The sequence below is a fragment of the Poecile atricapillus genome, chromosome 5 (genome assembly GCF_030490865.1).
Source record: "Poecile atricapillus isolate bPoeAtr1 chromosome 5, bPoeAtr1.hap1, whole genome shotgun sequence".
Lineage (NCBI taxonomy): Eukaryota > Metazoa > Chordata > Aves > Passeriformes > Paridae > Poecile > Poecile atricapillus.
Genome location: NC_081253.1, coordinates 16,923,819 through 16,939,841, shown reverse-complemented (window position 1 = coordinate 16,939,841; position 16,023 = coordinate 16,923,819). Strand labels below are relative to the sequence as shown.

The 16,023-nt window shown below is 36.1% G+C and overlaps 1 protein-coding gene across 2 annotated transcripts in view; it reads right to left on the bottom strand.

Annotated features, from left to right (window-relative positions):
* Positions 1–16,023, bottom strand: part of SLC4A10 (solute carrier family 4 member 10) — a 114,009-nt gene that overhangs the window by 27,698 nt on the left and 70,288 nt on the right. For both annotated transcript variants that reach the window (XM_058839766.1, XM_058839767.1), the window contains exons 8-14: positions 12,150–12,307; positions 10,872–10,959; positions 10,239–10,385; positions 9,586–9,686; positions 8,017–8,191; positions 7,698–7,831; positions 6,359–6,604 (exon numbers count right to left, since the gene is read on the bottom strand). In XM_058839766.1, coding sequence (XP_058695749.1) covers positions 6,359–6,604; positions 7,698–7,831; positions 8,017–8,191; positions 9,586–9,686; positions 10,239–10,385; positions 10,872–10,959; positions 12,150–12,307 — 1,049 coding nt within the window. The remainder of the gene's footprint in view (positions 1–6,358; positions 6,605–7,697; positions 7,832–8,016; positions 8,192–9,585; positions 9,687–10,238; positions 10,386–10,871; positions 10,960–12,149; positions 12,308–16,023) is intronic.

Below are 16,023 nucleotides of genomic sequence, written 5' to 3'. Positions count from 1 at the left end.
TGGACTTGTCAGTTAAGTTCTATTCTCAGTATCATGAAACCCTTTCACAGCACAGCTGTCATGGCAAGGCAAGATTTTTTTTCTTAATTTATTTATGAGATCTGCCATCCTGAATTACGACCATTAAGTTATGTGGCCCGTCTCTGACAGTCACGAACATCACTAGGCATCCACATATATTCTCTGAGGTTATAAGTCTGTATAGTTTAGTTGGTTAAGTACAGGAGGAAAATAGAAAAGCCTATTAAAGCACCTAAACAATGCACTCACCAGCACAATGGTTTCACAGAGAAAAAAAGATAAATCTGAGAAGGGGAACTGATGTTAGACTGAAGAAATCTCAAAGAATCGGGTTCCTTTGGATAGCACATCAGGAGGAGAATGGTGTTTTGTCAAGGGGAAAGTCTAGAAAACACATTTATAATCAGAGTGTAGCTTTGTTAACCCTGAAGGTTTGGTTTTATTAGCTATCTGGTATCTAGTATGCAGTCCATGCATTCACAGCAGCACTGTGGTATGTAACTGCCACACACAGAAGTTCCTGTGCAGAAAAGCAATGTAACTCTTTTTTTGGTGGGTGTTTTCTTTTTTGGGGGATGGGGGTGGTGGAAATACTGACAATTCACCTGAAAGCTTTCACTGTGAAATCTTTCTAGGATGTCACTTTACCCTGCTTCCAAAGTTAAGACACATACACTTGAGAAGAGGTTCAGTATAGTGCTGGTACAGAAATAATTACTGCAATACATTACAGTATGCATTAATACACATAAAGGTACTGCAACAAAACCACCCACGGATTTTATGTAAGGCTTCCTAGATTTTGAAGGCACTGTGTAGATCAGCTCTCAACTACAAACTGAATGTTGTAGAGAATTGCGTAACAAGGAGATCCATTTCCAAAGTGGAGGGGACGAGTAGAGGGAAAGAATAAAATAAAGTGGGCACTTTCTGGGTTCAAATGAAGGAGAGAGAGAGAGAAACAAGTCAGTTGTGTTGGACAGGCATGGAGAAGTCTTGGAAAAAAATAAAGAAAAAGAAAGCCTGGATTCCAAGATTTGTCAAGAAGCAAAAGGGAACCAGCAGTTAAACTCAGTGATGGCACTTGCACGGTCCTAGGAAGATGAGGGATTTTCTTGGGCAAGGACACACAGAATATGGCACAGCTACTTAACAGTAGGAAAAAAAATATTAAGGGGAACGGAAAATCTATATTAATATCTAACTTCAAAGAAATTGTTACAGGAATTGGAATTCAATCACATGCCTGGGACCATAATGAGCAATACTGTGCTCATCATCGCTGACTTCTCATTCCACCTGCAGCTTAAGGGACACAAGATATAAATTAAGGATGCAAATTTGCATCCAATAATTATGTATTTAGATTAACATATATAGATAATGGAAGATTGAAAACTTGCTTGTGCAAACAGTGGTATGCACAAAACTAATCTTCACAATGCCTTCTAGAAGCAATGGTTTCTATAGCTGAAATGATACTGAGATTGACATGATCTTGGCTCCCTAATTACATCAGAGTGGGATTTTCTACTCCTAATGCTTAAGTGCATGTCAATACCAAGACAGATTGCAATATGCATATTACTATGCCAAGAAATCACTTTAAAATTATTCAATGTAATCTGTTAATAATTGAGTAACTTCTGGTAAAGAATTATTAAAACAACATGAATTCATCACTTTGAAAAAAGAATTAATAAAAACCAAAAAGGTATATGAAATTCCTTTATATACCAAAAAAGGTATATAAACATCTAAGCAACCTCACCCTGAGAAATAACTGAACTTCTGTATTCTAAGATAACTATCTTAAAATTCTTATATTTTATAGAATACTGGATTGCTTTCTAAATCACATTCCTTTCATTCACAATGCTTATTCTGTTATCCTTTTAAAAACAGTGGGTTTTATCTGCTCCAATATGGGTTTCTCTTTTCCTAGAAAAAAAAACCAAAACAAAACATTCTAATATTTAACATACACATTAAAACTGATGGGCATCAGTGTTCCAGACAGGTTTCACTAACTGGAAATATATTTGCTACCAGGGTAGGAAAAAAACAGGAGGAGGAGAGTGCAGAAATAAGAGAGTTGCTATGCCAACCTACAAATGCTAATGGCATGACAAATACAAAAAGGTCACATAAAAAAAAAATAGAAAAGCTCTGATCAAGAAGTATTTGTACTTAATTTAATAAACAATGTAGCTACTCTATTCAAATTTCTTCAAAACAATGGAGTTTAAAAATAGAAAAATACAGCACAGTACCACACTGAAAATCAGGTTTCCTTTGTCCTTCCTTTATCACTTAAATACCTTATTCTTCATCATCCATATCAAAAATATGGTGTTTTAGGAAAAAGTTACATATAAATGGTGTATGGATTTTCCTGCAAGTAGTTCATGTAAAGATCAGGGGTAATATTTAAATACAGAGTAAAAAATAAAATTTAAATGACTAAAAAGTGCATCATGTCTAGTTTATAATAATTAGATCATGGAATAAGATATTTTTGTATTTTTGAGGTAGAATTCTATAACAAACTCAAAACCTGTCTTCTACTTAAAATAGTAAAATGCTAAATATAATTTTTAAGAAATATTTTAGGCAGACTTCCAGTTGATTTTCAAATATTTGGATGTGCTTGATTAAAAACTAAAAAATAAAAATAAAAGTCACAACTGTTCTGAATGTTTATCCTCTAGTCTTCTAAGGTGTACTATGGCAGATATTAGTAATGACTCCTCAAATATAAGAGATGCATGCAGTGGAGTCTTTTACATAAAATCCCTGCATCAGAGACTGTAATAGAATTCAAGCCCACCAAAAATACAGAATGGGTTTTCTTTCTTACTTGAAATATAGTTTCAATCTGGTTGAAATACCAGCCATTTAAGATTACTACTTTATTTGTCTTTCTAGTACTCCAAGGAGAGCACTAACAGAATGCCAATGACTTTTCCTGGGTCAAACTCATCTCTTCACCAGGGCAAAGGAACAGTACTGGCATGTAAACAGGTTACCTGTGGACATCAGAGCATCCTCTGAAAGCCCATGGGAGAAAAGAGGATAGCTGGGCCATACTATACATTGAAAATTTCAAATATATTCAGTATTCTGAACAATTTATCATCAACTTTTGAAGTGGGCAACAGAAAATACAGAAATTTTACTGTATAAGCCGAGTTTCCTAGCATAGAATTGCAGATCCAAGATAAAGTTTTACATAAGCTTTGTTTTAGCATTCAAAGAGAAATGAGTTGCTCAACCTTTTGAAGATCACCCATGGCTAATTAAAGACCTGCCAAAGCTTTACTAACAATTAAAAACTGGTCTTTAAAATCCCCAAAGAGGAAAATGCAAACAGCTGTTTTAATTAGCAAAACAGCAGATACTAATTAGCTTCTGTAACAGAGTATGCTGGTTCTTTAAGGACAGGACCAGTTTCAGCCCAAGTTTGTTACAAGTAGACTGAACGGAATCAGATGTTGCAGGAAAATCGAATTCCTTGTGAAATCAATATTTCCCACCTTTACAGAAAAAGTACACAAAAGAGAGATTTTTATTTTGAGTAAACTCTTATGCTTATCCATCCTTTAATTTCTTATCTTTCTGGAACTGAGTTGTGTACAGACATTTGAACAGGGACTGAGAGTACTTGAAATGTCTTGTGATGATCTTCTGGGGATGATAAGTGTGACATATCATCTTCTGGGCAAAAGGCCACTGTATCTGGACAGAGTAAGACTATGATATGCACCTTTGCACAGAAAGCCCACGGAGTTCAGGTTGCATCATGTCTGCTGTGACAGCACTGGGTAGCTGATTCAGGCAGCTGATGTAGAGAAGTTGCAACTGAGCATATCTTTCAATTCTCCCAATCTTTTGGGACTAGTTCTGCATAACTAAGAAATGTCAGATGAAAGAGAAAGGAATGGCAAGAACAGGAGAGGCTGGAATTAGTCCTTTGCTGTGTTCAGAGCACAGATCCTTGGATAGCAGCAGATATACTCTTCTTACAAGATAATCAACATACATTGATTGTCAGTACACTGCCATTTCTAAAAATCAGTTTCAAATTTAAAAAGATGTAAGTCCCATCCCATAAGAACTATATGTCTACAGCTAAGCATTTTGCTATCAGTGGGGCTATGGACATGATTGATAATAAACAGGAACATGCTGAAAGTAGAAAATACAGCATAAGCGCCAAATGTGAGATTTAATACAAGAGTTTAAAAGGCAATCTATTTGTACTATCTACTCAGAGTGAAATAACTGACAACATAGGTACAAAATAATAAACTCAAATAACTACAAAAACACGCTATCAAGTAAGTTTCATATCAGTGATACCAATAATTTTGATATAAGAGTTTGAAAACACCAGGCTGTGGTGAAATCTTTCTTTCAAACATCTGGAAGACACTTATTTTTCAGGAGTTATGTTTGAAAAATCTAGAATTGTGCTGGTATTCTACCACTGTCAGCCAGGGCAGATCAATAGGTGTAACTGGAGGATGACAAAGGTTGCTCTTTTACTGTTCTGTGTGCTCTGCACGTTTCACACTCATTGCTCAGTTACCAAGAGCAGGCAGCAATAAAGCACCACCCTTCAAAAACCTTTATTTGTTAACACAAGGATTATAATGAGAAAACATTCTCACAAAATATAGACATAACTATGACTGTACCCCTACAAGCAGGACTGTTAAATTAATTTCTCTGGCAATATTATGGGAATACAGCTACCCAGGAACCCATGTACCTACTTGTGTTTATGCTTTCCATTACATATTTTAATATCTCAGCTCCACGTGATAAATGTTTTCTAAATAATTTTTTGTCTTGATATAGCATTTCAACATCTGATTTTCAAAACGATAGGAGAACATCATGTTCTCTTCTCCTTTGAGACAACTACTTTGAAGTGGTAAAGGAAATGAAAAAAATCCATGAAGACTGTGCTATATGAAGGTCTTCAGAGTAAAATACCTACTTTGTAGAAGGTGAATAAAGTTAAATAAGAGGATATAACCTCGACTGTGTGCGTGGTCTATTCTTGATGTCTGTTGCTTTCTCTTCAAATTAATATTCCTTTGTCTACCGATTAAGCTATTAGAGAGGAATAATCATATTTTCAGCATGATGGGAGTATGTCACAGCAGAACTATAGTTTCTCTAATTTAACTTGTTCTGTGTATTAAGGTGTATAATGTACATTCAGATTCAGGATTTGCTAACTATTTTTCTAGTGATAATATACAAAGCTCAAATGTTTTCTCTGTTGCTGTGTTCTGTTTTTCTCAGCTTAAAATGCAAATGAGACATTTGGTTGAGACACTCCTGTTTTTCCAGTGAACAGAAGATGTGGCACTGTTCAAGCACTGTTGCTTTAGGGCCCCACCCAGCTCATGCAGAGGGTTCAAATGGGTTCAGTGAAATAATAAAGACATTTCTGGAGAGGGATTTTCAATGAAAATGGTTTTTAATGACATTTTATTTACTGATGTGACCAAGCTTAACTGGGTTCAGGACAGACTAGGATCTTGTCCTTTGCTAGAACATTTTTGTTCTCATATCACAGAAACAGGTCTATGTTTAGACTTTATTTCTCTATGAAATAATATTGACAAAAGTGATTCACTTTCTTATTCTCCAAGTAGATTAGTATCTGTCTGAACTTCACAATAAAGTAAATCTGTTTAAATGGAGTTAGATTAAAATCTTTGTATTAAGAACAAATTGATTATGAGCTACTGAGATGCATCTAACAATTTCAAATCCACTTCAGCTCTTGTGGATTAAGCTTGGACCTTAAATGCCAGAGAGGTTAAAATAAAGGAGGCACATCAGCTTATAACCTTTTAGAAAGGTGAATATTTCAATTTGGGAAAAACAAAACAAAACAAGATAAATATGATATACAAGCATTACCTGAACATCCTGTAACCATTGAAACATTATAAATCATAAGTGAAAGATTACAGGAAGAGACCGTGAGTTAATTCTCATTAAATAAAAATGAATAGAGACCTAAAACCTAGGTCCCTTTAAGTCCTATTTTTAATCTAGCATTTCCAAGTTAATTATGTTGAAGTTTTTCCAAACCTCAAGTCTGGAAATATATTTGTTAGTTATCTTAAGTGAATGTGTCCTGCTTCTACACATCCCCGCAATAACTACTACTTCCATAAGACAGCATAATGACTGAATAGCTTCCACATGCTGCAACTACTGCAAACTTTTTCTGCTGTGCTCCTTGCAGAGAAAACAACCTATGGAAAATAAAAAAAAACCCTAACAGTTTAACAAAAGAAGTCTTACTTACGAGTACTTTGTCAGCAGCTCCAAATTATTGTGCATGTTGATTGGATATGTCTCACTGAGATGAAACAGCTTCTCTAAGGCCTCATAAATGAAAATGATGCAGATAAGAGAAGCAAAGGCTTCTTCAGTAAAGCGGGTAATGTAGCAGACTAGGGAGCTTGCATCAGTTGCAACAAGGATGATGCACAGGATTGCAGTCCACAGCCCAATGCTGGCTCTCAGAGAAAGGTATGACAACCCGTACTCTCTAAAAACAAGAAAAGAATTGAACCCACTGAACCTTTTGTCCAGCCACAGTGAATAGAGACAAGGCAGCTCCAAAAGTCTGAATCACAAATTATGTACTTATTTTGAACAGAAGATCCCATCAAGTCACCTCCTGACCAGAGCTCTTCCCCTAATTAGCAAGACACAAAGAGCTCTATCTCCATTTAAGTGATCACATGAGCAGCTTTGAGAGTAGTCACACACATGAAGTGTATAAGGTCCACTCACTCTTTATCCCATATCCTGCTTTGTGAACAGCCAACACCTGCCAATTTCTTTTTAAGCTGTGAAAGAGTAGTTATAACAACTTTCATCAAAATTCTGTAAGCTTATTGCATATGATAATAGAGCTCCAAACACACCGAGTGACATTATCACAGAAAACTGAAAGGTCTGTCTGAAGGTGCGAGAAAATCTGAGTGCTAAGCGAGGTTTCCTGCTCTGTGGTGTGCAGGAGATCCTGCACAGAAGTCCCTGTCACAGCAATGAGGAGAGCAGACTGGAGAGCAGAGAAGCATGATGGCTTCCAAATGGAGACATCATTTTTACCCACAGTGTGGCAGAGATATGTCAAGTACAGCACTTTAGCCTAAATGTGGCTCTTCTGGCGTGACACTTCACCGCCTCTGTCCAGGTGAGGGAATGGCATGGTCTGTATTAGTGACTATTGAAAGAGGACACCACTTCTAGTGCACTTACTTTCTTGGTGAGAGGCAACATCTTTCAAGTGATGAGAGAAACCACAGATTTAAATTTACTGTCTCAGAGTAGAGAATGATAAAATTAAAAAACAAACCAAAAAAAAAACCCCACAAACATCCTGAAGCTGTCATTCCCTTCAAAGCTGCTGAGGGAAGGGATGAAGGAGAGTTTAAAAGCAACAAAAGCCCAAAATTTAAGAATATTCACCTTTCTGCATTACCAATTCACTGCATAATTTTTGGACTCTGCAACATGATAAAGGCAACAATTCATCTTGTATTGTACGGTTTAGGATTTCAGCTTTGGGACAGGTGTTTCTACTTTCATCTCACAACAAATGAAGGATGATGAATGTCATGATCTTCACTTACTTGCAAAATTTGAATAAGATCTTCTCAAACACTAAAACTGGTCCTGTGCTGCCAAGTATAGTGAGAGGCTGTCCACCAAAAAGAGAGTAGGCAATTCCAGTCATGGATGCTCCAAACAGCGATTCTATTGCACTCTGAATACGATACAGAGAGAAGTGTCCATAAATTTTCAAACAGATTCTTTTTGTAATGTCCTAGTCCGTAGCCTTCTAAACAATGAAACACCAATATATAAAGGTGATTCATGCAACAGTAAGGAAATACTAACCACAAAACTAGGAATGTAAGTTTGTTTTAAAAGTTCAGATTTAACACATACTATACGACCTTCAGTTGCTTCTCCCAGCAGACCACCAAATGTGATGACAGGAGACATGCAAGCACAGTAGAGAAACAAAAATGATGCCAGACACTGCAGACTGAGAGCATCCCTGAAGTCACTCCAGAAGAAGGGAGCTTTTCTTTTGATATCTAAAATTAATCCTCCAAAAAATCTAAAGAAAACATAGAAGAGCTCAAATTAATTAAGGTGGCATACAAAACTTTCTTCTACAGTATTGCTTCAACCACACTGCAGAGAAGCTACTGTTCCTTGATCAAATGATACATACTCTTATGTTTGACCCTTCATAAAAAAATAAGTTTAGGAAGCCTGTCTTTGTAACTCCAACCAGGAAATTATTGTGGTTTTAAAGCAAACTAATTTCCATGTCTCTTTTATAAATTTTTCAACTAATCACCCATAGTCCAAAGTTCTGAACAGTTGCTTGCTCCCATGCACTAAGTCAAACTGTTTATTACATGAAATAATTCTTTGCATTTGTTTAATTAGAGACGTATCACAGTGCTATTTGCCCACACATTTATATATAGAGCTTCACATTATTTGAGAAGCTGTTCCTAAATACACTTGATGATAGAAATGCGTATATGCTACCATTTTTCAAGGACAAGAGCTGTCATCTTTTGTCATTTACACTGTGTCAAATATAATCAAATATTTAGGAACAGACGCTCCCTTACAAAATACCATACAGCTAGAGTAAATAACCCCACAATGCTCTTTTCCTCACAGGCACACAATGGATCAGATGCTGCTGAGGTAAAGAAGAAGGTGTAGTGCTACTACCTCCTAAATATTAAAACAATCCTTCAAGCTATAAATTAGCAGGTTCTCTGCTAACTGGTTCTGAACAACTTCCAGCCAGACCGGCCATCATTTCCTCTGCCCCAGTGTACACCAGCACTGCAGCTGAATCTTTAGCTTCATGCTAAAGGCCGGGAAAATATTTAAATATCAGGAGACAGCAAAGTAAAAGAAACATCTGTTGCCTAACTACACTGCACTAAGGCAGCCATTGACAGCTGATGGACACCACACCATATTAGATGAGATAAAGTATTCCTTGGGACAAATTCTTCGTTCTGATGTATATTGCAGCCACCAGGGTAAGCACAGCCTCATGTACCAGGACATATCACAGCTTACTGAGGTAAAAAGGAAATTCTAGTGCTGCACAACCCAGGAACTTCAACTACAAAACAGCTCTAAGGATTCATAATACATGGCACAATACTATACCAAGTTTTACTTCATCCTGTACAAAACCAATAAACATTAATCAAGTTTAAGAGAGGTCTTCCCTTTGTAAATATTAGAGAAAGGAGCTTGCAATAAATACAATTAGGAAACTTGAACCCTCTTGCCCACTCCTGCTCTCTGCAAACGAGCATGCATTGTCCTCTTCAGCTACATGGCACACGCAAATCAGGACAAATGCCTGAAAGAAATCATGTGCCAAGACACTTCTGAGAGAGAACCAGACCCTTGTGATTCCTTTTGAACATCACTTTGAACACTTAAGATTTTGAATATGTTCTCACTAACTTTCCAGTTCGTTGCAATTCTGGTCCAGAGTGTCCCCCAGGATGTTCTGCTTCCCCGTGGGCTGCAGTTCCATTTGGCACTCCTGGGATCTTACGCTTCTCCTACCAGAAGGAAAAGATATTTCTCAGGGGTTTTAGCACTGAAATAGGCTCTGAAAGTTAAAAACTTAAACATAAAAATTTTACTTTAAGATTCGTCAACATAACCTCCTCATAAGTTGTTCTATTACTAGACAGTTAATAGTAAAAAGAATTGTGATTCTGTGAAATTTAAAGAATTGATCACAAAAAAATCTTGAATCAGAAAACATTTTAAAGAGTAACAAGCTTTGATCAATTCTTGCAATAAGCTTAGAACAAAAGTAAACCATGGCTATTTGGAATAATCAAGGATGCTTAAGACCACTTACCCCTAAATTTACTATCTTTAGATACAACTGCCTGTATTTACTAAGGAGATAACTAGTACTGAACTAAACCAAATGTCATCACTACACTGTATGCTTGCAGCCCAAGGGTTCTCCTAAAGAAAATTAACCTAAAATAAAAAGACCATGCAAAACTCTACTAAATGCTAAATTAATGAGACTTAAATCTACATAATAAAAATTCATCACAACTTTTAAAAGCGCTCAAATTTTACACTGTACAAACCTGAGAGGGAACATTTTTAGGTGGTTCTATTCGAATTGTTGGGTCCCACTCTCCAGGAGGGAGAACAGTAACCTGATCAAGAAACTCATCAATTCCAGACACCAGGTCATTGCGGTCTTTTGCTTTGTAAGCAACATCATGGAATACCTGTGAAAAATTGAGAAGTATGTGTGGGAGGAAAAAGAGATGGAAAAAGGAATCTTTCTAAAATAATGGCCTTTCTTCTCTGAAATAGAACACACTTTGTAAAGTTCCCACTGAACAAACAATCTCAGCTTCAACTGAAAATAACTTCTGGTATATAGTTCTCAAAGAAATTCCAGCTGCTACAGAAAAACGTCCTTATGGCTGCTAAGTATTCCAGAGATTTTGCAGCTTAAACAAAATTAAATCCACTGGAAAGCAACTGTGAAAAATGGAACCTTATTGGTGAAGATATCTTTGCTTGTGAATATTGTTTCTCATTTTGTTATCCCCTTACAGCAGCATAATCTGGGCTGTCACAGGATCATGAAATGAACTAGAACGCTCGTTGTCATCACCAGAATGATTAGCCACATTTCATCTGAAGGATTGGAGACTCCCTATTAAACCTCTTCAGTTAGTACAAAACTGAACCACGAATAAAAATACCTCATCTGTCATTAGTGTGGCAATTGATCTTCCAATCTCATGGTATTGTTGTCCTTTACCCAGTGGTCCAAGAAGAATAAACAAAAATCTGAAAATTAAAGGTAAATTTGAGAAATTGCAAAGGATAGATGGTTGAAATTCATACAGATATTACAGAAATATTTATCTAAAATGTGGACTAGAAGAATCTATCAGATAAACACTATATATAATCTCCTTCGAGTTGTTCACACATGCATTTAAACATGAAGCTCTGCTTAGAAAAAAAAATGTGAAAATAGCTTCCAAAAATATATCATAAGCTTAGCAGTCAGTCTTGATTGAGACTACCAAAACCTCCTTACATAACAAACCTTAACTTACATAATAAATGTATTCAATTGTAATTTATGTACAGAACACATTAATTTATTTAATTCAGTTAATTTAAGAGAAGGGCTATGGTTAGTTAAATCAGAAGTTAAATTAACCCAAATTAAAATAATTTTTAAATTATTTTTACTGCCATTAAGGTTCAGGACAGTTTCTACTTGAGGCTGAAGGCACATAAAGTTCTATAAAAGGCAGAGAATTTGTTCAAATTAAATAACTAAAATTCTCAGTTTTGTTAAAATGCAAAAGACAATATTTTAACATACACAATGTAACCACGGATCTATCCCAATACCTTCTATTTGAATACAAGGACTATTTTAGACTTTTAATTCATCATAATTTGTCTTCAGAACCAAAGTACTCCATCAGAAAAGGTTTCAACTTGGAAAAAAGTAATTTAATAAAAATGTATGGTTCACCTTCCCTAAGTGAAATTTTTGAAGAAGTACAAATTTTAGAACATATTTACAGCATGTTCTGCATCCATTCACTCACCATCCCCAGTCAACCAAATCACACCGTTTGCTTTTTGCCTTTTCTCAATTCTTTCTTCATTTTTTTTCAGTTCTGTACATAATTATGCAGTATCACACAAGTAGTTTCAGTTCCAGATGGAATATTCTACAAAGCTGAATACTTCACCTTAGTGCTTCATCTGGAGTAATACCAGTTTGTATAGGATAAACTGTGTGTTATAACCTACATTTTTACATCTCTGAAGTACTCACAACCCGCAAGTGTCTGAATACACCCACACATCATTTACAGGACAAGTGGAAGGCTGATGTCTTTGTTAAAGAGCAAACCAAATTCCTCACTCAGTAAATGGCAAAGCAGAGGGTCACATCACCATGTTTCCACAAGTACTCAGGAAAACACAAAGCAAAGTCAGCCCAACTGTACCTGGTTGGAATTGGAACTTCAGCCAGTCCTGTAAGCAGCACTGCAGGAGACAACCTAACAAAAGCCACAACGGCACGGTCCAGGAACTCCAGCTCACCAACTAAGATGTTTGATGCTTCAGCTCCAGGTGGTATCTTTTTCATGAAGTGTAGGTCAACCTGGGAAAAGTATATTAAATTACAACCTAAAAGTTACTCAAAGGGAATTTCCACCCCCCCAACCCCCCGCTTTGTTGACAGAAACTTTCCGATCTGCACTATAACATTAGCTATTTCAGTTATGCAGTTCCACTGTTCTTGTCTGTTGAATAATTATGGTTTTTAATAAAAAATTTTCTCTAATCCAAATTAGACATAAATTATTTGACTGATTTTTCTTGGAAACAAAGCACTGCAGAATTAATTTATAAAGACAACAAATCAAATTGAAAATATTTTTAAGAATATAGGATTAATTTCCTAGTAATGCTTTTTATCTATACTCATAACAGCATGAATACTTGATAATAATCATAACAGTAGAAGAAGTTAAGACACCTTTTTTTCCCATAATTAACAATTCTGGAAATCATTAATTCATAGCTCATAGTTGTTGTATTATTATCTCACTGAGAAGAGCATTGGATTCCACTACATACAATTTTCCTTTTTCTACTCTGAGATGTATTTTTGTTTTCAGATTTAACAGAAGGCAGCTGCCCTTCTGCTGAAAGTAAGAGAAAATAAGCTATCATGAACATTGACTGTCTCAAGAGCAAACTGAAAGAACAAAGCAGAAGAAAAACTTTGGAATTTTAGGCAGTGATGTTGACTTTTGTAGGATAATAGAAAAACAGAGACACAGCTTCATCATGACATTGCTGTAATAAGCTCAAGGTACTTGCGTAGGAATGTATGACTCTAGATTTTACTCTGTAACAAAGACTGACATGGAATAATAAATTATATAATGTATGTCTGATTTAATTATGCACCAGTATTGTCTACATTTCAAAATGCATGAATTTTGTCATTTGCTTTCCTTTTATTAATCTAAACACAACAACAGCAACCAAATCCAATATAAACTGTTAAAGTGGACCATTTTAATGTCTATCTTACAGCCATCTGTCAGTACTAGTTTGCATAGTTTTTGGTAATATTTAGAAAATTGTTTTCTTGCAAATGGCTCTGGCACTAAATCAGAATTCAGATATAACACAGTTGCCTGTGTAATGAAATCTTGGTTTGCTGAGATCACAAAGAGATATCTAATGCTTCCCTAAGCTACAAAGATGACTAAATCCCTCACAAAGTTAAACAAGTACCACATCAACCTGGAAGGTTGGAGACCTTCAATTGAAAAAGTGAGGTAAATTCTGTTCTCCACTCAAATCATGAAATAACTCTTCGGGATTAAATGCATAACTAAGGCTCACTCTGCACCTAATTTTGGTGTTGCAGGTTATTTGCAATTGAGAGGAAGAAAGCAGTCTTTCAGGCATGTAAGAAATGTGCATTCTGTGCTGAGTTTACGTTGTTAATGGATGGATTTAACATTTTAATGCATTTAACGTTTAATAATTAACGTCACATACACAATATGCTACAGTTATGACATTGAGGTCCTCTAACATACAGATCCCAAGATTAAAACTTGAAATAAAGATTCTGTCTTCTGTCTACCAGAAGGTATTATCAGATAGTTCCTGTACTATTTATCAGCTTGAGATGCTAATATTGTTTAGGTAGTGAAGAGAGCCCCATTAAAAGGGAAGTAGCTGGCAGCAAACTGAGGAACTCAGGAGCAAACTGAGCAGACACAGCCAAGTCCCAAAGGTGTTGCTTTCACTGCATAGTGAGAGTGGAGGTGGTCCTGGAGTAACACATTTATGGCAGTGGCAGAAGCTACCTATATTGAATGTTTTATCTAACCTATCCATAGTACACCTCTTACCCCAGGTCTTTAACTAGAGAGACCTGATGTGCACCTTAATCTGCACCCTAAGATGAGCCCCATTCCTGACCTGACCCTAAATAGTCCCAGCAAGCTCCAATTAAATATAAAACTAAATAACTAATGCAAAGGCCATGTCTCTTCAGGGCAACTCAAAGACTGAAGAGTGGTGGACGTCTACCCTGAAACCAACACAAACTGACATGGAGACAAACAAGATACCCAACATCCCTTCTTAGTAAAACATATTAATCAAATTTATTTGTAAGCAGGGTCAACCAGCACTCAAAACAAGTAATTTACTTCACATGGTATTTGAAATGGCAAACTCTGTCAGTATGGGACAGGGGTCTCAGAAACAGGAGCGCTGCCATGAGCAGGGATGTGGGTGTACAGTCTCTTTATACATTTTGTTTTTCAGGACAATTAATGTTCCCTCCAGTCTTTGGTGTAAAAAGTAGAAATGAGCCAGATGAAGTTCTTAAACCATCACTCCCTTTTCTACTCAGACAGGAGGGTAAAGTGGTGCTGTGACAAATCACCTCCACATCACCCTGAGAACACAAAGTCCTGGTGGTGGCAGCAGAGGAAGAGGAGTGACACATTTACAAACAGCACAAACCATCTCTCTCTCCATGCCACTGAGGTAACACTCAAGACAGCTTTCAGTGCCTGTCTCACATTTTTCATGGATAGATACCAATACAATCAACACAGTCTCAATGCTGTATCCAGATAAAGTCAGCTTTTTGAATCAACTCCAAATTTGGAATACTAGATGGAGCCCAAGGGAGAAGATTAGCAAGGAGAGAATATGTGAGGTAGTCAAAGGTGCTTTTTTTGTAGAAGATAAATGAAATTAATATCTGGAACAAAATTAGAGCAAGAAATCACAATACACAAGAGAAAATTAGTGTACTGCTCTACTTTCCTCTCAATCTGTGCATATAATTCCAATTATAACCCTTGGGAATTATTGCAATAGCACATTTCAAGGGGAAACTGCACTTGTGCATCTTCAAAAGGATAAATGGATCTATTTAAAGTTGGCCAAAAAGGAAGGTATTAGATTACAATCCTTTACTGTTATTTCATTCCTCCTAACAAAAGTTGTTCCTTTCATATTCCTGACATGCTTGTTGGTATCCATCACTGTTGCGGTTAGAAAAAGATGAAATTTTGATTTCTTCCAGCTAGTTTAAATGGGAAGAGCTCTTTTGATCAGCAAATCTGCAGCACTACAAAAATAATGAGTGAAGGATCAAATGATGCCACTCCCATTCTTTTTTAATACAAACCGAATTGCAGTTAGACAACTGACTGGGATTTGGATCCTACAACACTCAAAGCAACTGGAGAAATGCTCACGAAAAGCACTACTGAAACTTATGCCATTCCCTTCACTTCTGAATAGCTTTATTTTGAATAGACAATTTTATTTATATTTTATATTCTTTACAAATTTTACATCTTGATATTAGAACACTTGCAAAACCAATTCGTTTTACTTAAGACTTTAATATAAATATCATGAGACCAATATTGCACTTGACTCTTTAAAGTAATATTTTAGTTTGAAATATGTTTAAAGGATTAATGTTTAATTTTTAACAACCTGCCACTGTTTATAGATGTTCTCATGGCCTCTATAGAAATGTGGTTCATAATACATTCCCAGCCAGCCTCCTTTTTTCTCATTGTCATTGACAGAAAGATCTGTTTCCCCTCTTATTTCAGCCATATACGATTCATAGTCTGGAATGTTCAGTCAAAAATTCAAATGATGCAAATAGCTACTGCTGCTAGGAAATAAGTCTGGCACCAGATGGAGCAATCACATAACTCTACTTTTAGCTCAGCTGCACTAACATTAAAATTCAACAGACTCAAAGTGCTGTTCTTCAGAATTTTGGTTTAAATCACCTGTCTTCACTTCTCA